The sequence below is a fragment of the Coffea eugenioides genome, chromosome 2 (genome assembly GCF_003713205.1).
Source record: "Coffea eugenioides isolate CCC68of chromosome 2, Ceug_1.0, whole genome shotgun sequence".
Lineage (NCBI taxonomy): Eukaryota > Viridiplantae > Streptophyta > Magnoliopsida > Gentianales > Rubiaceae > Coffea > Coffea eugenioides.
This window is the reverse complement of record NC_040036.1, coordinates 18870184-18893881: the sequence shown is the minus strand read 5'-3', so window position 1 is coordinate 18893881 and position 23698 is coordinate 18870184. Positions and strand designations below refer to the sequence as shown.

The 23698-nt window shown below is 38.0% G+C and overlaps 3 protein-coding genes across 4 annotated transcripts; all 3 read right to left on the bottom strand.

Moving 5' to 3' along the window:
• Nucleotides 1-1098: 1098 nt before the first annotated feature.
• LOC113760758 lies at nt 1099-3592 on the bottom strand. Of its 2 annotated transcripts, none has more exons than XM_027303467.1 (3): nt 3328-3592; nt 2101-2532; nt 1099-1506 (listed from the first exon to the last, which is right to left on the bottom strand). In XM_027303467.1, exons 1-3 carry the CDS (start codon nt 3373-3375, stop codon nt 1282-1284), a joined length of 705 nt encoding a protein of 234 aa, XP_027159268.1. In that variant the 5' UTR covers nt 3376-3592; the 3' UTR covers nt 1099-1281. The 2 variants fall into 2 exon arrangements, with proteins under 2 accessions (XP_027159268.1, XP_027159269.1); XM_027303468.1 differs by having other exon boundaries at nt 2101-2529.
• A 994-nt stretch (nt 3593-4586) lies between these two features.
• On the bottom strand, nt 4587-6445 carry LOC113762272 (CCG-binding protein 1). Its single transcript, XM_027305649.1, has 3 exons — nt 6105-6445; nt 5444-5517; nt 4587-5106 (listed from the first exon to the last, which is right to left on the bottom strand). The coding sequence occupies exons 1-3, from the start codon at nt 6334-6336 to the stop codon at nt 4801-4803; spliced, it is 612 nt and encodes a 203-aa protein (XP_027161450.1). The 5' UTR covers nt 6337-6445; the 3' UTR covers nt 4587-4800.
• An 814-nt stretch (nt 6446-7259) lies between these two features.
• LOC113754098 (kinesin-like protein KIN-12D) lies at nt 7260-21878 on the bottom strand. The gene is made up of 36 exons (XM_027298433.1): nt 21823-21878; nt 21045-21720; nt 20766-20921; nt 20591-20674; nt 19846-19965; nt 19634-19747; nt 19450-19542; nt 19218-19378; nt 19050-19124; nt 18869-18956; nt 18731-18789; nt 18573-18636; nt 18396-18461; nt 18144-18320; nt 17575-17679; nt 17195-17430; nt 16987-17095; nt 16528-16607; nt 16371-16452; nt 14100-15806; nt 13522-13971; nt 10439-13198; nt 10233-10340; nt 10038-10159; nt 9873-9960; nt 9662-9736; nt 9339-9572; nt 9148-9246; nt 8951-9013; nt 8808-8866; nt 8611-8722; nt 8402-8512; nt 8074-8244; nt 7889-7954; nt 7654-7773; nt 7260-7536 (listed from the first exon to the last, which is right to left on the bottom strand). The coding sequence occupies exons 2-36, from the start codon at nt 21717-21719 to the stop codon at nt 7417-7419; spliced, it is 9009 nt and encodes a 3002-aa protein (XP_027154234.1). The 5' UTR covers nt 21720; nt 21823-21878; the 3' UTR covers nt 7260-7416.
• Nucleotides 21879-23698: the final 1820 nt, after the last annotated feature.

The window sequence follows — 23698 nt, the reverse complement described above, 5'->3', positions numbered from 1 at the left end:
TCCCACTTGAGCATTTCTGCAAAACCTCCATACGAACACACCGAAACCAACTGTAGTCAAAGCGATGCCTCTATGAAGCATTTCATCCAACACCTTGCGAGCATCCTTTAGGTTCCCCCCTCGGAAGACAGCAGCGAGGAGTGAATTGCAGATTTCAGATTGGATTTTGGAAGCTACAGAATGAAGGAGTTGGTGGAAAATCGAGAAAGCAATATGAGTTTTCCTGCCTGCAAGGAGCAAATAAGTGACTGACGGGCAATGGAGAGAAATTTGAGCACGGATTGAAAAGTAGCGAAAGTGTGCGAGAAGCTCGGCTGCTGAGAGGCCCAGATGAAGAAGCCAAGAGCCAGGTCAGGAAATGCAGAATAAATACGAGCGAGAACAGGGGAGAGAGAGAGGAAGAGAAAGGGAACGGAGAGAGTTTAAGAAGAAGAGGTGTGTCTAGCCCTAGAGGAATGGAGAGAGGCGATACAGAAGAAAAGGAAGAGGAGAAGATGAGAAGCGGCGCCTCAAAGCTTGAGTCCGAAATAGGGTTAGAGAACAGGCCTAACAATCTAAACTCGCGCGATGCGCTAAACGAACGGACAAAAGGGTCACGTGAAGACGACGAAATCACGTGAAAACTACCAAACGCTTTGGCACAGTGAAGACTGCACCTCACCGGAAAGGAAGAAGAAGAAAACTTACAACGGAGGAGGAGGAAGAGAACCAAACGGTTGGACCCCTGCAACCCAGAGAACGCGAGAGACCGACGATCGATGCTCCTTGCGTGGTAAGAAGAGAAACGGATATCTTAACAGGCTCTTGTACCAGGGCTAGAGGATAAGAAACAGAGCAACAGATTGTGCAAAAGAAGGAGAGAGAGAAGATAATGGGAAGAAGAGGCATGGGATACCGCCAGATAGAGAAACAAGTCCATCAATGCGGCAGGCAATGCAGCAGAAGGCACATGGGTTACTGTCAGGGGGAGAAAGACAAGAACAAAGCGGAAGCCGTCGCGCAATGCGCGAACAACATAATGCTCTCAACCCACATGCGCGGCACATGAGAGGACGACGAAAACTCCAGGTCATCACAGCTCTTCGGCTCTTTATCTACTTATGTTGATAATTATATAATTGCACATCACTCCAGGAAAACCACAAGTACAACATCAAGAAAACAATAACAGAGACAAAAAACAGTTCCAAAAGGAAAATAAGACAGCATATTTGCTCTGCAATGTTAAACAAATTCTTGTGAGGATTAATGTCTGCACCTGTCAAATGTCCTTTCAACATATCAGACGGTGTCTTCTGTACTAGCCGTGGATGCACCCACTGTAGTTTCTGATGACTTCTTTGGTCTTCTATACCATAAAAATGCGAACCACAGAGTCCTCAACAATGCGCCATTTGCAAAATGTGGAATTAGAAGACGTCCCCAGTATGGATAGTATGGCCCTGGCCACTTTATCAATGTGAAAAATATAGCAACCGCAATGAGATGCCAGGGGACTTCTGCATTCTGAAAATCCCTCCAAAAACATTGTCATAAATCTAGTTAGCATTCATTTTCATTTGTATTTCAAAAAAACATATCAATCAAGTTAGAGCACATTTGCCTACACTAAATTATTTATTTGATGAAAAAAAAGAGGAAATTGTATACTAAGAGGCATCTATAATCTTTTGGAAGTGCATTGATTTCGGCATCTTCTGTTGTCCAATAAATAGGTCATTCAATGATGATCCAGTCATTCACTATTGTAACAGAAATCCATTCCGTTCAGGTCTGCATACAATAGTGGTTCCATTAACTCTTTTTCCAAGTGGAAGTGAATTCCTTTCCTATTGAGACAAAGAGGACATCCAAATGTTCCAAAAAGCGCACTGTTCCTCAAGCACCAAGAGCCCCAGCCACCATACTATTTTGCACATTTTCATCGGCAAAGCATCAAGTATTGGACTTGTTCACGGCAAAGAAACATGTAAGAAAACATGATTATCTCCAGATATCCCAGGTTCACTTTTCCAGAATAGCCAACTAGCAGAATCCTAATTCCAAAACATGCTTGTCCCGTTACGGACTATTTGAAAATGTCGTATCCAAAAGAATTACCTTAAGAGATGGAGATGACTCCAGTGCTGCTGTTCTCAAGATCCCAGCAACAGCAGCGCCAACAAGAAATGGAAGTGGGACGAAATATAGTTTCCTCTCATGTGCACAGTAGGACATTTCGCTAAGGCAAGAAACAGCAAATACGGGTAGAGACAAGTATTTGATAACCACCAAGGCAGTGTCAAGAATGAGCTGAATGAAATTGTCAAATGCTCTATTCCAAGGGAAACTCTTGACAGGCTGAGGAGAACCATCCCAGAGTTGTTTAGCCTTGTGAACAATGTGGTCAAATTTCAGCTTCCCAGATTCATCTGACCGTCCTGCAGTCATATTCATTGCACACAATATATGGGGCTGGGTAAATTTACACATCCCTTTTGGTTTGACACTTACAATGTAGTTTTCCATCTGTCTGCATGGTAAAAATCCCTGCTACAGAAGAAGAAACTTCTTGATATGAAACATGTAGTGTATCACAGCTAAAATCCAGATTTGTATGTCAAATAGACTTCACTAGAGGTATAGGAATAAGGCAGTTCCGTAGCAGTTTCTTTTATTCAAACAATTACATTACTAATGATTGAATAAGCGCGGAGAAAATTTATGCAAAAACAGAAGTGTACAAAAGTCGGGGGGTTTGCCATACAGGGAGGTGGCATTTGAATGCAATCTCTTGTCATTCGTTTGGACAAGGCAATAAACAAAGGAAGTGTACAAAATCGAGAACAAAAGCCTTTTTTTTTCATTTATTTTTGACCCCCTTAAAAAGGCAAACGAAGGCCAAAAAGTTGAACAAAATCCCATCTGACCAACTAGAACTGGAACACAGCTATCACAAATCACAGACAATCCATTGAGACAATTCCACCAAGCTACCCAACAATTGTATTTTGTGCAGCAATCAGTTGGCATAACAATCATCATATATTTCTCTTCGAATTCCTATATTTCAATTTTATAAACAAGAGAAGAACGAGAGAACGAAAAATAAAAAGAACATATTAATGCCACCTATCTCAAATGTAACCCACATTACTAAAAAGAGTGTTGCTCATTTTCCTTGCCCTTGTCAGAAGACGAGTTTGGAAATATATGGTTCCAAAATTCCCATCTATATCCTGCATTGGATAGAAAAACAAATGCAGAGAAAATCCTAAAGAAAGCAATACAAGTAATTCTCCATTTGGAACAGGAAGAGGAAAGACTACCCTGGTAGGGCGGCCTCACCTTGGATGAAGAAGCACGGGCTGTAGGAAAATTGAGTTTCAGTGCCATCTTCCTTCAGCATACCCTACTACTTTACAATTACACCAAAACACTCGCACACAATTTAATCGGTAATAACTCTTGGAGAAGCGCTTTACGATGTCAGAGAAAACGCCCCCATGAATAAGGCGTTAAGAGGAGCAGGAGGAGGAGGATGAGGATAAGGAGTCGTGATTCACACAGGCAGACCTGGGAACGCTTTCCTGTATAAGCGCCAAGACGAGATGACAAAAAGGAAAAATCCTCTCCCATGGATTTAGATAGTTGGGCTAAAGTCGGGGTGCAACTTTGACGTTTTCGTCCTCCTGCGGCTAAGTTAATCCACCAGGAGGGATCTGGCCCAAACCTTTTCTTATGTACGTGAAAAGGGTAATACTACTAGGTCAATCGCATAGTATTTATCAAATAGCTGATTGCAGATCAATATAAATTGAAGATGATCCAATTTGAGAGAAGGATGGGATGGATTGAGTGGTACAAAAATAGAGAGTGTATAAGTGAAGTGGTCTTGAGATCCTCGGTGACATATTTTGAGTGCCAATCCAATGCCACCTCTAATATTGCGCCAAGTGTCTTGTTATTATTTGTACTGCTTCAAATGACCAAGAATTACTATGACACTTGGCACAATATTAGAGGTGGCATTGGATTGGCACTCAAAATATGTCACCGAGGATCTCAAGTATAAGTGAGTAGTTTCGAAACCTCTCATTTACAATTGAAAAGAAAAAAAAAGAAGTTTGTTAACAAAAATTCATATTTACAGGAAAAAAAAAAAAGTTGAGACCCCTCCTAAGACCAAAAAAAAAATTTTATGAAACGATTTGTACAAATAATTGCTCAGACAGTGTGTGAGCCAGCTTTTTTTTTTTTTGGGCCATTAAGGAGGAAACTAAACCGGTACTTCTACTCCAGATACATCTGGCCCAAGAACCCCTTTTACGGCCCTGGAGGGTCCCTACTAAGAAGAGTCATTCCTGGGTTGATTAGTGCAGCAGGTATTCCCTTCTGTGAGTTCTCTCTCGATCTATTAGCATTAGTCTCTCCTTTTTTCTTTTTTTTTTCTTTCAATTTTCTTTTTTATGATTGTAGCGTATTACTAGTTATTTACTGCTAACCCTGAACAAAATTACTATTTATGTACGAGTACACATATGCTTTGCATGGGATAGCGGGAACTGAGTACCAAGTCAAATATCACAAAGCAAAATGAACCTTCATTTCACTCAAACTATCTGAAATTATTATATATATATATATACAGAGTAGCCATATATTGCAATCTTGCAAACTAGCCCAAACAAACAATAGAGAAGTCTTGCATGGACCGTATGTAGGGTATGTACAAAAATACCAACACTAGCTTTTATTCGCACACACACACCTCCTGCAGTGTCTACTACTAAAGCCACGGATGACTTTTGAGCTCAACATCTAGTAATCAGGTGCAGGGGTGTACCAAGCAGGGCATGTTCCCTTTGTCCTGAGCAATCTGGTGAATGGTGAATCAGGCATTCTGGCTCTCTCTTCTTCTTCAAGTTCTTCCCTTGACTTTGGCAATCCATCAGGGACTGGACGAGCCCATGTCCCTGTTTGCTCAGACTTTGAGTTCTTCTCGGATTTGTGGAGCCCCTTTTTGGCTTTGTGAATCTCTGCAATTCCGTGTAAGCAGCCAATGAGAGATTTCACTCCACCGGCTTCAATTATCAGCCTCTCTATCTCTTCCTTTGATGCCTCTTTCTGCACAGACTCCAAGAAATCAGCAGGGGAGAACCCAACACAAATTATGGCTTCTACTTCCGTTGCACAGTGTTAAATAATAAGCAATCACTACAATATTCTGATTTACGCTGTAAGTTGGACTACTGCACTACAAATACAATAGGATGGTCCGTCCTTATGGATTTCTTTCAGTTTGAAATACATCAACAGATGAAAGAATCAAAACAGTTACAACTCCTCTATTTTACAAGCAATACAAATAAATTAGGACTATCGAGCAAAACCAAAGCTGTGAACTTTTTCATTTTTCTTCAGTTTCATGCTTCAAATTTTAGCACGAAGATAAATAACTTACTTCAAGATCTTTGAGCTCAAAATATGCTTTCCAGCAGCTGTAGGAAGCGTCTCCTTCTAGAGTTGAACAGTACTCTAAACACACAAAAAAAACATAAACAAAGAAATTAGGAAACAATTAAATTCCATGACTAATAGTAATTATCTGTGGCTAAAATAATTTGGCTTAATTGGAGGACATCCGCTTGTATCAATTTTACAGCATTTACAAGTTCATAGTTCCACAAAATGCAATACTAGTGGTTTGGATAGACCAGAGGAGAACTCAAACCAAACCATAATACTCACGACAGTCAAGCAACAAATCTACAAACGTAAAAATACAAACTTTGTTTGATCAAATGAATAAGCTGAATTAAAATAAAAAAAAAACCAGGATAGAAGAAATTGCGCTAACTTTTCATCAAAAAGTCAAGTAACCCATATCAAAAAAGTGAATCAACTTGGGATTCATCCAGACTAGCAATCTTTGCTTGATGAATCCAAGGAAAAAGTATTTAGTGATAAAACTTGAAAAACTACATGCTTTTCATGAAAAACTCAATTACCGCATATGCAAATACCAACCAAAAACATGGACTTGCATCAAATTACTACTCTTAATTGCAATCCCATGCAACAAAGAGGCTTTCAAAGAAAAAACTAGAACCGAAGAATCATACCCGCAAGCTGGTTTTCGGATTTTTCAATCAAAGGAGGGTCCTTTAAGCCACGTTCAAATTTGGTTCTACTGAACGGTTCGAGCTTTGGTATATAAGAATTGTTTCTGGAAGATGAAGAGCAACAAACTGTCGAATTTAAACCAGACCTTGATCTTGAAGAATGATTAGATTCAAGAAGAAGTGAAGAAGAAGAAGATAATGAAGATGTGAGAGGGAGCGATTGCAGTGGCATTGCTGCTACTGTGATTTTAGATAAGACTCAAAGGGCCATTAAACAACGGAAAAACTTTTCAATTGATTATTTTATAGGCTTTCAAGGTCCAATAATGCTAAGGACTACGGTGGAAGAAGAAAGCAATGGATAAGGATGAGATATTTATTTTTTTCTTCGAGGGAGGAGAGTTTTAGCGTCACAGATATTTTCCATCCTTGGGCTGTGACAGAGGAATACTAACCGTTGATCATATGAGTAAATGATTAATTGTCTATTATAGATTGGCCTTTGTGGGGACCAACAAGGGCTTTAAAAAGTAAAGTACTAACGGGATGGGACGCGGCGGAGGGAGAGTTTGTGTAAAGCAATGGGCGCTAACCTTTTCTTACTTAGACAGGCCAGAAATCGGCTAGTGGTTCAGTTGGATTTGGATACTGAGTGGCAGGCCCATCGTTTCTTTTCTAGTAATCGATTTCCTTGGATGCTTGTTTCTTGCAACCCCCCAAAAGACAAAATTCCTCATCTTCAGGGAAACTAGAGCACTTTCTTGAAAAATACGTTCTTACTTTTAGCGAATCTGTTGGATATTAGGAGAGATATTGGGTTCATGCATGCGTGTAATCAGAACTCGTGTAAGATTAACGCCAAGAAACAACTCTTACAAGAAATCTGAATTCTTTGTCCTATAAGTAGATATATGGACCTGGAACATTTTCTTCACCCAAAATCTACAACAACAAACAAATTTGTTATCTTTTCGACAAACAAAATCAACAAAAGTCATTGCGCAACTGATATCTTTTAGGTGCATAATATTTATGACGAGAGAAACAGATTATTGAAGAAAACAAAGTAGGTACAAACAACAATTTCATTGGGTTCTCTTATGTACTAAGCTATATATATATATATATATATATATATGAGAGTATTTATGTGCACAAACAAACTGCAAAATAATCCAGTTATGTACAAAAAGGGGAAGAAAAATAATTGATGTGAGTAAAACGTACATGGCTGTTTAGTGTTTATAGCCCTATGTACAACATGAAGAAATGCTAGCTAACAGTAATGTTCCATCCAAACCAGCAATTGGAATTATCGGTCAAAAGCAGAAAGCAGTGTCGGTTGTTGGCGGGGGTCTGTTCGTGAGCTCAATGGAGTGGAGGTTTCTGGCATGAGCTCAGACAATCTGATCCTTTCTTTGTTCATTCTATTCTGAAAAGGAGAAACTAATGACATCTTAGATTTTGGATGCCATTATGGCCATATAACAGATGTCAACATTGAAATCCCTCTAAATTAGTTTAAAAATGTAACATGCTTTCAATCTACCTTTAATTTCACGTCTTCTAATTCTGTTTCTAGGGCATTGACCCTATTCTTGAGCTGATCAAGCGCTTCTTCAGCCACCGCCAGATTTACTTCAGACGTTGGCCTTGTTATCCCAGCAGCCTGCACATTTGGTTGGGGTTCAGGAGCACTTATCAACTTTTAAGAAAGGTTCTGCTGTGAAAAGGAACGTCAAAGTATAACGGAATGAGGTTCTTGAGTCTCTCCTAATTCTCACCTTTAGTATGCTGGTACATAGGCTGACTAACTCCTGTGCCAATTGGAATCTCTCTGTCTCAGTTTCCTATAAAGAAATGATCAACTTCATCACAATTGTACCATCACAATATCATGCCTCTCAAAATACACTGATGCAAAAGTCATATTCCTTGAGGCTAAATATGGCTCTCATGTAGGACTAACCATCAACTTGTCGTTTAACCGTTGCTCCTCATCAAAGTTGATGCAGGGACTTCTCCCATCAGCTATCCGAAACTGAGCCAGCTCTTGCTTCACCCTTGAAAGCAAAGCCTCTGATTTTCTCAACTTCACACTAAGTTCATCGTTCTGCCTCTTCAATATATTGTTTTCTTCCTGTTACAGTTAACAAGAAATTGCTGATTCTCAATTGATTGCACAGATGATAGGGCATTGTTTTCTTAAGAAGATCAATTGATATGTTGTAAAGATCAATCTGAGAATAAAAATAATTCCATCTGGTTCTGTATAAAGGAAAAACAAAAAAGCTTGCCTTGATTTTAGCATGATGATGGATTCGCTGTTGGAGATTTTGCTGGCCGGACAACTTCTTTACTTCTGCATCTAGTTCTGTAGTCCTCTTCTTATAATTCAGGTTCTCCATCTGAGCAGATAGAAGGCATAGACGCCAAAACAGGTTTAGCAATTATAGATTTCTATGTACCAGTCAGTTGTTGAGTACAAGAGTAACAAGACTACAACCTTCAACATTTCATTTTCAGTTGTCAGCAATTGATCTCGCTGGCGCAGTTTTTCCACCGCAACTTGTGTAGTCACCATCTCAGCTTGTTTTCTATCAATTTCTGCAATCCATCTGAAGAAAGGTTTTAAATGACATAAATATGATGAATCATCATAGCACAAAGATCAATATCAGGTTAAACTTGACATTTGATTACCCTTTCCTCTCCTTGATAAATTCATTCAACTGCTGCTTCAGCTTAGCTACTTCCTGCTCCTATAAGCAGAAGAATAAATGGATATGTGAAAGTTTCTTTGAAAATGTCCAATAATATCAACATGACAATACAGCTAAAAGTACCTGAACATTATGTAGTTGAGCCTTCTCCATGAGCATTTGTAGTTGTTGATTATCCAGCAAGTTCTGATAAGAGATTAAAATTCTATTAGCAAAATAGTAGACTTCCAAAAAATTCGAAACCACTACTAGTGCTGAACATGAGAATTACATCTAAAACAATTCATTTGCAAAAAGGACAAGGATAGACTGCAAATTACCGCACAACTATTCATGTCCAACTTTAAACCCAACAAATCACGGATAACATCATGGGTCATGCTTTCTGCAGCAGCTAATCGTGCATTCAACATGAATATCTGAGAGAAGATTTGGTTGGTTAGTTGATCAACGAGCATAGCAAAATTTCCTTTCACCAATATCAGTGTCAAAGCCATTGAATCAACACTACCTCTTTTTGTCTACTTGCAGCTAGGGCCTCAAGTTCTTCAATACGATGTCTTCCTGCACTAAGCTCTTCATCTTTCTCAGACTTTATCTGTTGAACTAAACCCAGACCGATACATTTAAAAGGGGAACCAGAGCCCCTAGACTTTGAAGCATTTTTTTCCAACTTATTTGCGGATGCATGGATGGCTGGGACATCCTGTTTGACTTGTTCTAACATAGCTTCCAGTACCTTGAACTATTTTTGAAGTTTCATTGAATCATTCTGAGATACGAAAAATTTAACAACTACTGTTTAAGTATAAAGCATGTGTGCTGTTATTGTACCTTTTGCTTGTACTCAGAAGCCTGGGCCTCTGCATGCAAATTTAGTTCAGAGATGTGACCCCTGCATCTGGAGATCTGTTGAACAAAAAGTTCAGTAGTCTTTCCAAATGATAAAAGCAGTTAGAAAAATCATTGTGTTGAACAGCTGAAAAGACATTACAAGTTCAAAATTGCCACTGAAACAAGAAAACTGAAAGAAGAAAATCTGCACCTCTGCGTCTTTTGCAGCTATCTCTCTCTCAAGTATTTGGATGCGCTGAAGGGCTTCTTCAAGGATTTTCTCTTTTTCATCAAGTTTCCTAAAGATGTCAAGAAATGAACATTTCAAGATTGAAAATAGTTGATACTCTTGTTTGCTTTTTGTGCTTCAACAAACCTTTTCATATCAGAATCACAGCTTTTGACACTATGCATCTGTTGCCTGATAGCTTGAAGTTCCATTTCAAGTTCCTCCCTTTGCAGTCTTTGCCGTTCAGCTTCTCCTTTCAGTATCTCGACCTTACGAAGCAGGAGATGATGTAAATACATGGCATAAAGACTTTCAAGCTAAAAGTATAACAAGACTGACTACCTTATTTTCGAGTACATTGACCGTACATTCTAGCTCTTCGACAGACCGCTCTAATAGCTTCACCTCCTGTTCCTTACCTTCAACATTAACTTTACTAATTTCTGCCATCTGTTAAAACAACAAGATTTATAGGTATTACATGATAATTGCAGTTGGAATAATCTCCCAAATTACAAAAAGAGAGTGGTATGTCAAATTAGCACTACCTCTTGAGCTTCTGCAGCAAGTGCTCCATTTTCTTCAGCACTAATTCGTGCCATCTCCAGCCCTTTCTTTAAAACAAGCATTTCCCCATGGAGATCATCCCTTTCAACAGTAACATCATTCAAATTACATTTTAAGGACTCAATCATTATGTTCATTTCAGCAAGAGCAATTCCCATTTCAGCAACCTCAGTTTCAAGGTTCTCACTGACTTTCCTTCTCTCGACCAACTCCTCCTCCATGGACTTCTTAGCTTCTAAAGCATCTTCAATGCTGGCAATCAATTCAAGATTTTCACTCTTGAGTGATCTTACAGCCTTATGTTCTTTTGCAATATCCAACTCCAAACAGGATATTATCCTCATTTTCTCCTGCAGCTGAGCTTCAAGTTCTTGGCCTCTGGCAACAGCTTCATTGAGATTGTCTGATTTTAATTGGAGTTCATCTTCCAAAGAACTTATAGAACCCAACAATGCTTCAATTTCATCTTTGTGGTCCATACTATTAGATGCAGACTCCTGCAACAAGCTCATATCAAATAGCAGTCCGCCAAGAATTTCGTCTTTCCTCAGTAACTCAGTTTGTAAAGAAGCTGTTTCAGATGCAAGCTCTTTAGTTAAATTCTCTAGATTTTCAAAATCCTCCAAAAACCTAGATATCTTTCCAAACTCGACACATAATTCTTGGAACATATCATCCAACAAAAGAGTTTCTTTAGAGGATAAACTGCATATATTGTTGCCTGCAGCATGCAAATATTCCACTGAATCAACACATCTCACAAACTTCGAGCTTGAGGCATTTAGATATTCACGTTCCTTGCTCATGTAATCTCTGAGTTCACCTCTCAAGAGAGCTTTCTCTTCTTGCAAAGCCTTGACTCTAGCAACTTGTATTTGCAAATCCTGGCTTTTTGTTTTAATGACATCTTTGACTACAGACTGAGAAAGGCGGAGTTCATTTACCTCTGCTCTTGCCTCATCCATATCTATCTGCAGTTTTGCAGTTTGATTTTCCAATGAAGAGATGAAATCCTCCAATTTTTTATTTTCAACATCAAGGATGTTCTTCTCCCTTAAGGATGAGATAAGTTCAGCTTTCTTCTCCTCCAATTCCTGAAGGAGCAAAGAATTTTCTGCTTTGAGTTTTGCTATATCCCCACGAGTTGACTTCTCCATCTCATCGACGGAGTGGAACTTGCTAAGTTCTGAATTGTTCATCTGGAGCTCATTCTGAAGTTGAAGAGATGTTGCTTCCAACAAGACAATATTACTTTGCAATGTCTGGTTTTGCTGCTGAAGGGTAGAGATTTCTCCAGAAGAAAGTTCAAGAGCAGCTTCAATCACCTTCTTGTCTACTATTAATTTCTGACATTCAGCATTAAGTTTCTCAACCTGGAATGACAGAATTTTTTTTGCTTCCATCTCCTCATCAAGTTCACCTTTCAATTTATCATTCAAAGAAGCAACTTCATTTAGTGACTGAGCATCAAGAAGAAGAGTTCTGTTGAAATCTTCCATTTGAGAAATTGTTGCATTCCTTTTGTCAAGCTCTGACAGCATTGCTTGCAGCTCCTTTCCTGCTACTTCAAATTCCTTCTGTAGAGAAGAATGTTCTTCTTCTGTCTCAAGCAAGATTGATTCAGTTACTCTTGCATTTATAACTTGGAAAATCATGTCTTCCTTGAAAGTCTCAAGAACTTCAATAGAACTTTGCTGTTCTTTCTCAATGTCAGCTTTTATAGCAGTCACTTGTTCTAACTGCAATGACATGATCAAAAATTCAAAATCTCTTGCAGACATTTCCATTATGAAATTGTCCTGCTGAGATCGGAATACTTCCTCCTGTTTTTTCAGCAACCTTTCTCGATCTAGAAAAGATGCCAATACATTCTGGTTACTGAGATCCAGCTCCTTCATTAGCACTGCAAGTTCTGATCCCATATGGTTAGACCTTTGCAACATTAACTCTTCTTGAAACTGTAGATCCATTATCTTTTGCTCAAAAGTAGTTAGCTTGATGCTGAGTTCCCCAGTTTCATCCTCTTTCCTGGATATGCGATCAAAACTATTTTTGATGTCAGCCAATAACTTGCCCTCAAGACTTCTGCAACTCTCAAGCTCTCTCCTTGATTTGATATTCTGCTCTCTCAACTCAGATATAACTGCATTAGATTCACCAAACCCACGGCTTAGCAAACCATTTTCTGCATTTAATCCAGTCACTGTTTCCAAGAGAATTCCCAAATGACAAAGGTGCAGAACGGACACAGCAGAATCCTTGATAATGATCTCAGACCAGATGTCCTCAAGACATGAGCTCATTAACTTTATGGAGTCATGAAAGTAAGACCTCATGGAAAGGCAATCAGAGGCTACAGACAAACAATCTTTGATCGAAGCAGTTTGGACCTGTGAAAAAACCAACTCCATTTCCATTACTGAGCTCTTCATTGTTTCAAAATCTGATTTCAACTGTCTTTCGACTTCTTCAAGGTGGCAATTCTTCTGATCGTTTATGATCTGCAAGCTTTGAACTTGCCTGATAAGGGAATCGCTGTCACAAATTAGCGAAACCTCCTTTTTCCTGAGCTCTTTAACCTCAAGCTTTAGGGTTTCATTCGCTATCATAAGTTCATTTATCATTATATCTGCATCTTTCATGGTGTCTTGGACCTCTTCAAATTTAGCAAGAATGCAGGAAGCTTCAGTGTCTTTCTGCGTGGAAACTGCCCTTGCATCCCCAAGCTCTGCCTCAAGCAACTGCAAAAAAGTACAGGTTAAATTATCAAGTATTAACAAGGGAGACGATCAATTAGGACTCAGTTAATAGCCGAGACTAGAATTTGTTATAGGATAATGGTAAACACACAATCTGACAGAGGAAGGTGAATATTTTTTCTTACCCTAACTTGTAAATTTAGGTTATTTATAGTGTTGTCAATTATGAAAAACAGGAACGAGCTTGTCCATTCACAGTTTTGCAAGATTGATCAGAAATTCCACTTATTGCTTGATCAAATTAGGCAGCCTGAGTTATTAGATATTCCACTTAAATAAGAATCAACAAATTTGGAATGGATTACCTCTTTTTGCTTGATCCAGGAATTACAAGAGTGCTGCACAATTTCTTCCAACCCATGTAGCTTAAATTCCAGACTATCAATCCTGAATTTTGATTCCTCTTCAAAATAATCCATAGCATTCTGCAAAAGAACTACCTGATTCACAATGCACTCAATGCCCCTCTGGATCTCTTTCTCGGATGTGTAGAATTTATCTTTCTCATCTCGTAATTTGGACATCTCAGCTTGCACCCCATTCAAGCTTTCGAGAGCAGATTCTATTTCTTTCTTCAGAAGCATAATGGTGGCATCTTTGTTGTTTACATCCTTCAAAGTATTTTGACACTCCAAAATGTTCTCACCACTTCTGTTATTTCCTAGGTCAGCAAAACATCCTGGTGATTTAAATATTATATCTCCGTCAGCACATGAGTTCATGTATTTGAAAGCTTCTTTTGTCTCCATACCTGTCTGCAACAAATACCAACATAGACACAATTAGTAAATGAAATTCTGAGGAAATCTTATGCTTCATTCTTTTTTAAAGGGTGAATGAACTAAAGAGTCAGCTAGATTAAATAAGGAAAGTGCTAAATTACCCGTTTGTCATCATTTTCATTGACGGAGAAGCATGTAGAAGTTTCTGTAGAATCATGTCCTCCAAAACTTCCAATTGTCTCCACATACTCCTTCATGTAAGATCTCACTTCTGAAACACCATTTTTGAACTCTGTAAGTTTCTCTCCTGTTTTCAAGATAGTTTTTTCTTCATAGTCTTCTAGCTCCAGTCTCAAAGCATTACCGCATTTCTGCTCCTCAGATAGCTTCAGACTTAGATCACTGCAGCTTGCCTTCAACCCTTCTAAGTCTTTTTTAAGAGACTGAACCTGCTTCTCTGCTTCGCCAATTATCGAAGCCTGACTCTGAATAACACAATCCTTGTTAGTGTTTGTTTCTACTAGTTCCTTGAGCTGTTTATCCAAATGCTTTAATGCATCAAGATGATTAGAGTTCAACTCAGATAATCGATTCACAATAACAAAAGCAACTGTTGCACAAGTTGAAGCATTTCTAAGATGATCCTCGACGTGCTTGATTCTGTTATTCAGTTCAAGAATCGTAGAAGATTCAGCAGTCAACTGGGAAGATAGCTGGATTATCTCTTTGTCCTTTCTACTGCACTCTTGCTGGTGCACTTCAGTCATAACCAGAGCGGCTCCTCTTAAAGAACTCAGCATGCACTCCATTTCATTTCTTTTACTGGAAGCAACATCTAAATAATGGTTGAGCTCTTCAATCAGCAATTCCTTCTCAAAAATGTGTTTTGCCATCCTTCCAAATTGAGCAGAAATCCAACTGCTTTTCTGGGGAAATGAACTTGAGATAGTAGTCAGTTGATCTGATGCATCTTTAAGGGACTCATGCCCACCTTGAAGAACAGCTTCAATCTCATTGGTCAACAGATCCCATTCTCCAGACAATTGTGCTAATTCATTTTCTTTGTTCTCTAGCAATTTGCTCAATTTTGTGTTTTCTTGGGTCATCAAAGATAATTTTTCCTGCAATTCTTTTATTTCAGTTTGCAAAACTGCCAAGCTCTCTTTGGTCTCCATCTCTTTCTCATTACCTGCTTGGACTTCTTGCTGAAGAAGATAAAGTTCTTCCTGCAGGCATACAATGACCTCGGCAGTTTCAGCCTCAACCTGCCTACGGACCTCATCCATTTGTTCTTCATTGGATGCCTGAAATGCTCTGTCACTTTGGTACCACTTATTGAGTCTGTTGGCTTTTTCTAGAGAAGCATGCATCTTGTTCAGCTTCTCTTCTAAAGAACAATCTTCATTGTGCGTAGTTGATGGAAGATTTTTGAAATCTTGACAACCAGTTTGCTCCTTCAGAGTAGAGAGTTCAAGCTTCTGTTTGTGCAAAGTTTCCACGTTCTGGGTGTTAGCGTTTCTGAGTTCCTCTAACTCATTGATCACTAGAATTTGTTGTGACTCGAGAGCTTCAATGATGGATTTTGCTTCCTTTAGTTCTTCTTCCACAGCATCACACTGTTTGGTTATCAAAAGGACCTTTTCCTTTGACAGACTAAGATCTCTGTTCAGGGATTGTGCCCTTGTCTCGGCTTGCTGACGGTAAGACCTCTCTTCTTTGAGAATAACTTTCAGAATATCCAACTCCAGTTGCAAATCAAGAACTTCTTCTATTTGTTCATTCATATTTCCTGGCCAAGTTTCTTTCTTCACTTTCTGAGCAGCCTCTATTGGCTCATTATGGAAAGATGGAGCTTCCGTTATGGACTCCTGGAAAGTCATGGAAAATTATCCTCATCAACAACTTGAAAGTGCATATCCTATATTGTATGACACATACTGTGCAAGAAAGATAACATATGGTCATTATGCTCCACTAACAAGGTTCATGCATATGCTAAGAACTGCAAATCATCCTGAAACGTTCTTAAGCTACAAAACCTACTAAATGCACTTCTGTAATTATACAAAGACCAGAATTTCATGTTAGATAAATTGACTTGCATATTAAACATCACTTCTGCACTTACAAAGGAACTGTTATTCAATAACTTCCTGTTAATATACTGTTTAATACATTAGCTATTATTTACAACAATATTAACAGAGATTTTAAATATACTGTTCCTCGAAACATAACTAATTACATGTTGTGATCAAGAGCAATTAAGATGAATAAATTTAATAAGTTTATTCACATCCCTCAAATAAGAAATGTTCTTTGACCTTTTGCAAAACTCAAGAAAAGCATATTTATGGGCCTCATCCACTTGCCGAGCCAAACGTGATCTTTAGCTACCCATAAAATGGAATGCCATTGTCCAAGAAAGTTACCTTAATGACTTTAATATTGCCATCCTGTTCCTCAGCTCCAGATCTACTAATGCTTAATGAAGAGTGCAAATCCTCAACTTCCCTGCAGAGTCTGAAATTGTTGAGCCAAAAAAGAAAAAAAGAAGAAGAAAAGATGCAGCAGGAACGAACTCTTTACCTGCTGAGCTTTGCATTGTACTCTAAGCAGCGGTTTAGGTTAGTCCTGCATTCTTCTAATTCACACAGTGTTCTTTTTAACTGCAATATAAGACTACATATCAGATATGAGAAATCAAGATCATGGAATTACACCCAACTCTTTGGAGATGAGAATTCAAACCTCTTCGTGAACTGAATCATTCTCTTCGGGTACATCTATGCCCTGCTGTCACAAAGGGACAAAGAATTAATTATGTAAGGCGTTAAGGGTTTGATACTTACAATCTCTTCTATTTCTATTCTAATTTTGAACCTAAATCTGGAATGGCAGTAGAAAGAGATTAAAAGGTACTTTAGAGGATTACATTAGGCAGCATGCTCATGTCTAGATGGTTAAGTTGCTTCAATGTCCCGTCAAGAGAAAAAATTAACTGTCAAAAAGGGGGATAGTGTTAATACATGCCACAAACTTGAGAACAGAAAAAGCATCTCGGCTGTTTTTCAGATTCTTGAATACCTGATCCCGAAGTTCAGATACCTCTGCTGATAGCATTTCTCTCTCCCCTTCTTCATAGAAGTCCTGAAATCTACCAGCAGAAATAATGAACTTTTAGACCAAAATCAATACCTCTTAATCTTGCAAGTATTTTAGAATGTCTCATGATTTTTATTCTTAGAAATCCTACCTTCGAAGTTGTTCTAGAAGCCTAATGTTTTCAAGGGCAAAGCGAGTCACTTCTGGATTTTTTTCTACTTTAGCTCGAAGCAACTGAACTTCATTGGAAAGCTCCCTGTTCTCTTCCAATAAGTAAGCATCTGTTGGCATTAATCCACCAAGAAGAGACTCCAATCGTTGAATCTTGTCTTCCCTGAATTTCAACATCATCTTTGTGCACCTGGTGTCTTCCTCCCTTTGACGCACCTGTGAAACAGTGTATTATTATGCAAGGAAAATCAAGCAAGTAAAGAATTTAGAGCTATATGACAATATAACTTGTGTTTTGTGATTAGTGTGGCTCTTCTTGTGAAAAAAAGCACATATATAAGAAGATAGGATCAGGACTACCAGACGGTTCAGCTGCTCAATCTCAGCTTCAAGTTGTTTAATAGAAATTTCTGCCATCTGTTCTCTCCTTAAAGCACCAGCAAGTGTAGTCTCCAATGATTTGAACTGGATAAGAAAAAACTGAAGAATAAAATAGCTGGATATGGCAGAAAAAAAGATATTCTAAAATTAAACATCACAAGCATTTCATAAGCAAGAAAGATCTTGAAGTCATAAAGATGAAAATTAAAATTGTATTTTAATTCTAGAAAGGAATCGGTTATATAGAGCTTTTCTCTTGCAATTCAACTAATTCATGAGTGGCACAGTGACGTAGTGGACAATGCATGATATATGAATAGCAAAAATTACTTCCACATTCTGTACACTAATGGTCAATTGTCATTTGTTGGACATAATTAATCTCATCCTCTGTCCTATTGCCTGATGATATCTCCATTTCCTATCATTAGATCCCTCAGCCACTAAATGCTCCATGTCCTCTCCGTTTAATTGATGTTTGAGGCAGATAATTACTGGAAACATAAAAAATGCAAGAAGGGTTGTGCACAAAAAGGAAGCTATTATACCTGTTTAGTAGATAATCTCAGACTGCCTTTGTCTTTATCAAGTAAATAAGACTGCTGATCTATTTCAAATGCTTCTTCATAGCAACTACTGCCATCTTCATGTGTATTATTCACCATAAGTGGACCAAATGTCAAAGCTCGGGATACATTTTGATGTTTGAGAACAGAAAGCTCCTCCTGTTGAATAGTTCCATAAAAGATCAAATTTCTGGACTGATTGCATATTGAGATCAGCAAAACAGAAGATGCTACCTTAAGAAGCCGTATCTGGTTTTGTAATGTGACAACATCTCCAGAAGTATCTTCATTAACAACAGCCTATTTTATCACAAAAGAGAGATAAAAACAAAGAAAAAAAGAGGAGTTAATATATTGGTTGAATCTGAAAATGAGCTGGATCACATTAGATACACTAGGAAAATAGCTTACATTGTTCTGAATGAGCTTTGCTCGCTGAGCAAACTTTAAAGTGTTCAGTGTTTCTGCAGCTGAGCTGAAGAAGAGAAATGAAGTTAAAGTCCATCTAATTTCAGGACCTCTACATTCTAGGCACAGTGCATCAAAGTAGCAAAAACATATGTACGGACCAAATAGAAGGGCTGACGTTGGCTATTATCATTGTTTTCGAGTTTCCACCCAGAGAATCCTGTATTACATTCCTTGTGAGAACAAAAGTATGTATACGTTAATGCTCAATGACGAGCAAGAAATAACTTTTACTTGACCTGAAGCAAAAATGTCAGCCTGGAGTCTCTATATGGAATATGCCTTGGTCTTCCATTTGCAACATCCACAAGAACCATTATTACATGTCTGCAAGAGGGAAAAATATAAATAAAGTTAAATATAGGAGCCTGCCACCAAAAGGGTAATACTGGCAGCAGCATATAATGATGTTGAGCATACCCTAGAGTAGATAACGATTTGTTGATATTTGCTGCCTCCTTTAGACGTTCACCTTCAGCGCCAGAAGTCTTTTGCCTGTTGCAAGCGAGGGCAATGTGGCATACATATTGGAGTTCATGTTTTTGACATAGTAAATGAATGGCAAGCTTGATTATATTAGAGCGCTACCTTTCAGAACCAGCAAGATCGACAAGGTTCAGCCGTGCGAAACGGAAATTACATGTGGAGTCCTTTTCCCAACTACTCTCAATTTCACATGTAAAAACACTGTGTGACCTGCTGCTTTCTCTGTTCATATTGGTAGCTGCAACTTTCCTGTTTGAAGAACCCTAAGCAGCAACATTAAAGCTCAGCATGTAGAGACATTTTCCAAATTGAATTACTAAGTAGAAGTAGTCACCTGTCTCAAAAGTCTAAGAATGTCACCAACAGTTTGGACTTCAAATTCTGATAGATTTTCAACGTACACACCTTTCTTGATATCCTCACGCAACTTGAAATGGAAAATTTAATTATCAGAAAACATCCAAAACCTTTCATGTGTGTTTAAAGTCATATTAGTACAAAGGCAGAACCGAAAGTACCTGTAAGTTTGTTGATGAAGGATCAAGGAGATCACTAATCTGCTCATTATAGATCTCTAAAAATGAACATTTGCAATGATATCGTAATTTCTCATCCTTACGACTTTCCTGTTCCTGAATGGTAAAGAGTCATAGAAAGCATGTTCAAATATGGTTAAAATACTTAAATCAGAAGTTGACTGAACAAAAGAAAGAAAAGGCGTTAATCTTACTGCTCTGATTCTTGCAAACAAGAACTCAAATATCCGTGGCGTCATACCACGATTTAAGCTGGGTTTAATTTCTAGCTCATCAATGTCACCAAGCATTGTGTGCGTCTTCCCACTTCCTGTCTGCATTGTTTAACTTTTACATTTCAGGACAAGCTATTGACTTCAGGCTAAACCCAAGAAAAGATAAGCAGATTAAAGCAATTTTACTTCAAACTACATATGGACAAGGTTTAATGGTTCAATAAATTTTGATTAACACCACAAGTGAACAACCAGAGCTGAAAAAACTGCCGCATTTTGAAAAGGAGGAAACTTTGACAGCAACACAGACACCTAAAACCAAGTATAATTAGCAGAGGAAAGGCAATAGTTATTCAAGGAAGCCAGGAGAGACAGAAAATTGTAAAACTGTTGACAGTTTACACATTTTAAAATCATAGAAGAGTCTCAAAATATTTAGCGGGAGAGGACATTTAGAGCCAGACAATAGAATAAAGCAAATATAAGAAGTAATATATCCTTTTAGTTCAGTCAAGATACGCATCAGATTCTATCTATTGATAGGGATTCTCGGAAATACTCTCCTACGATTTTATTTTATTTTTTTGTCTCAGTTGCATTCTTTCCTATGAAATGCTTGGTAATTCTGCAGGCTTCTACTTTGGTAAATGAAAGCCAACAATATATACACTCCCCAGTTTACTTCTAATGATTTTAAGAAGAACGTGCAATTTATATTTCATACCTGCCCATAAGCAAACATACAGCTGTTGTATCCAGATAAGCAGTTCTCCACCATTGACAAACCAACCAACCTGAAAAGTGTTTCCTGAAAAATTGCAATAGTTTCGATATTAGACGAAGGAAATTTCCTCAAGAAATTCATTCGTAATTGCTTTTTTTTTAATCTAATAGAATACCTGGTCTATTGATTCACAGGCAACATGATCAAATGTGAACCGTGTTTCAGGTTGCCCAATCCAGGTGATGGTTTGTGCACTTTCCTGCTTCAGGCACCTAGAGTAACCATGAGTACTTTTTTCTGCATTGCTGAGAGGCCGTACACGTATCAAAACCTAAATAAATTCAATGCTTAGCTTCCAAATTTACATCTTTTACAAATAATGTAAGGAAAAAAAATAAACAAATATATTCATCGAGAGCTGAAAAGACATAGCACATCAATAAAAGCAGCTTACCTGGACATTGTGCTCCAACCAGAATGAGGGGTCCTCCTTGGGTTCAAAATGGGGGACCTCGACAGAATTGACAACAGTAACTGAATTACAAGAAATTGGTATCCCTTTAGACAGAGCAGCAAAGTTGGACATCCGAGCACCACCACTAGGAGGAGGCCTAGAACCACTAGCCAAACAAAATCCCGGATTTTGAGGCTTGCTCACACTCTTTGTAGGTGTGCTTTGAGTTGAATTACACTCTGAATAACTGGAATTATTAGCCCTCCCCATAGTCCTAGTCGAACGAGGAGTTACAACATTGGCCACTGTCCGCGTATTACCATTCCCATCACCCTTCATTTCTGCAGCATTTGAACTTGATTCACTTTTCTGGGCCCAACCGAATCGATTTTTGCCCTGCTTTTCCGGTGTACGAAGGTGCACCGAGGTTGTAGCTTTGGTGGACTTAGTAGGGGTTCTATCAGTTTTACTGGCCCTAACACTCATTTCTTGATCTAAGCCACCTTTCAAAACCTGGGCTGCTTCTTGAATTACATTTAAGGGGGGCCTTGATGATGAATCTGAACCAATCTGAGGAACCAATGAGTCCTTTGGATTCAGTGGAACATTCTCAGCATCCTCTATACTGGAATCCTTCCCCGTGTTTCGGCGCAAGAACTTGAGATCTCTCAACATTCTGTACAGAAGACGAGCAAACAGAAGTGAGAAATAAGAGGTTTCTTGATTTCTTGAGAAAAAAAAAAAAGAAAAGATGAAGAAGGGATTTTCGATGGTTTACCTGGCTGAGGAAATGACAAAAAGAATTCTCAGTCCACGAGACCCTGAAATTGTGTTCCTCTGAGGTAGAGAAAAGCAGCTATATTTAGCTGATCCAGTGCTTGATTTTTACTCTTCGGCTTGATTTAATGCTCTATAAGCAGTGGTAAGAAGGGAAATTAAGTGAGTTTCTCCGCAGATTCTTCATGTGCTGTGTAGTATTTGGAGAGGGGAGGGGGGAGTCTTGAAATCTTGAAAGGAGAAGTTGAGCACTAGTACTCTACTCACTATGACTATTATGGGTTTGGTAACAAGGGTGGCGCGTTGGGGTTGGATGGACGGCTGGGATTTGAGGAGATTTTGAATTTTGAGGGTGGCGTAAAATTGTAAGCACCACCGCGGCTGTGGGATTTGAAATGTGCGAACCGCAGAGGCTAATTTGGGGGGCAGGCTGGGTCTTTTTGAAGAAAAAGGGAAAAGCAAGGGGTTGAAATTTGAAGTGTAAATAATTTGCTCATAACGGCTAGATTTTATGATTTTTAAATGACGTCGAGCCGTGGTCCACCCTCCACGGCCAGGAAGGAAATAGGGTACCTTTGAGAAGGGGCCCAAAATTCCGTCATTCCTACCCCCGTTTTCGGTTATTACAACTGTTCACAATTTTTGGACAAAAGTCGAATTACGATATCGATGTGGAATTTCATTCAGACAAGTAATCAGTTTGCTACAGTTGTATGAGATTGTTTCTGAAAATTTTCAAGAAACTTGTCGTGTTTGGTAAGTTAGTTCATACAATGCACTGTATGCACAGAGAACAGAGTAGTATTCTGTTGACTCCGTTTGGATCGATCATTTTTTAAAAAATAAAATTTTCATATACAATAATATACAAACAAAAATAATCTCAAAAATATCAAAAACAACTTCATTTACAGTAAAAATTATTCACCTACATTATTACAATAAAATATTTCAAAAACACCTCAAAAAACAGTTAATCCAAACGAATTATCACGTAACTATTTCGACAACATTTACCACGGGATTTAAATCCTGAGCAATGAAGTGCTTCAAGAATAATACGTGCTCATGAATCACATTTTTATGTGCATGAATAAAGCATTCTGATGTACATTTTGATTTGGGCAGAGTAAGATAATGAAAAGCCAGTTTCCCGCAAGATCACTTCAAATTACCGAGACAGCTTATATATTAGTTTAAGATATATCCATTGGTACGGACAATCTGCATAAAAATCCAGTTGCCAGTGGGTTCCTTCCCCAAAGGTAAAGATATCAAAATGAGTGACTTAAACGGGTTTAGATTGGTTAAAATGAGTAATAGGTAGAAATGAGTCAACTTATTTATATCCATTTAATTAGATTGATATAAATGGATAAGTCAAAATATGAATTGGGTAACCTAATTATCCATTTATAACTCAATTTATACCACCCTTTGCACCCCATCATTAATTTTAAATATTTACTTATAATGTTCAATAAGCTTAATTACTAAATTTTTTCCATCCGTACTCTATGTTATAAAATTACATACTATTTAACAATTGAACAATAAGAATATAAAATTTTGAACAAAGTACTATAAAAATTAATATAAAAATTTAATCCAAAAAATTTTGAACTCCTAACATTTTTTTAATATGTAAATTTAAAATTTTATTTTGGAAAGGTAGGAAAAAAGACTAAAACTTGTTATAAATTGGTAATACTAAAAAAGAGCAAGTTAACAAACTAAGAGAGAATAAAATGATAAAATAAAACCAACAAATAATAATAATAATGAAACAAAAGTAGTTAATATCATGACAAAATAAAAAATTTGAAAAAAAAAATGAATGGGAGAAGAGAGGAGGTTTGGGAAAAGACAATTCTAAA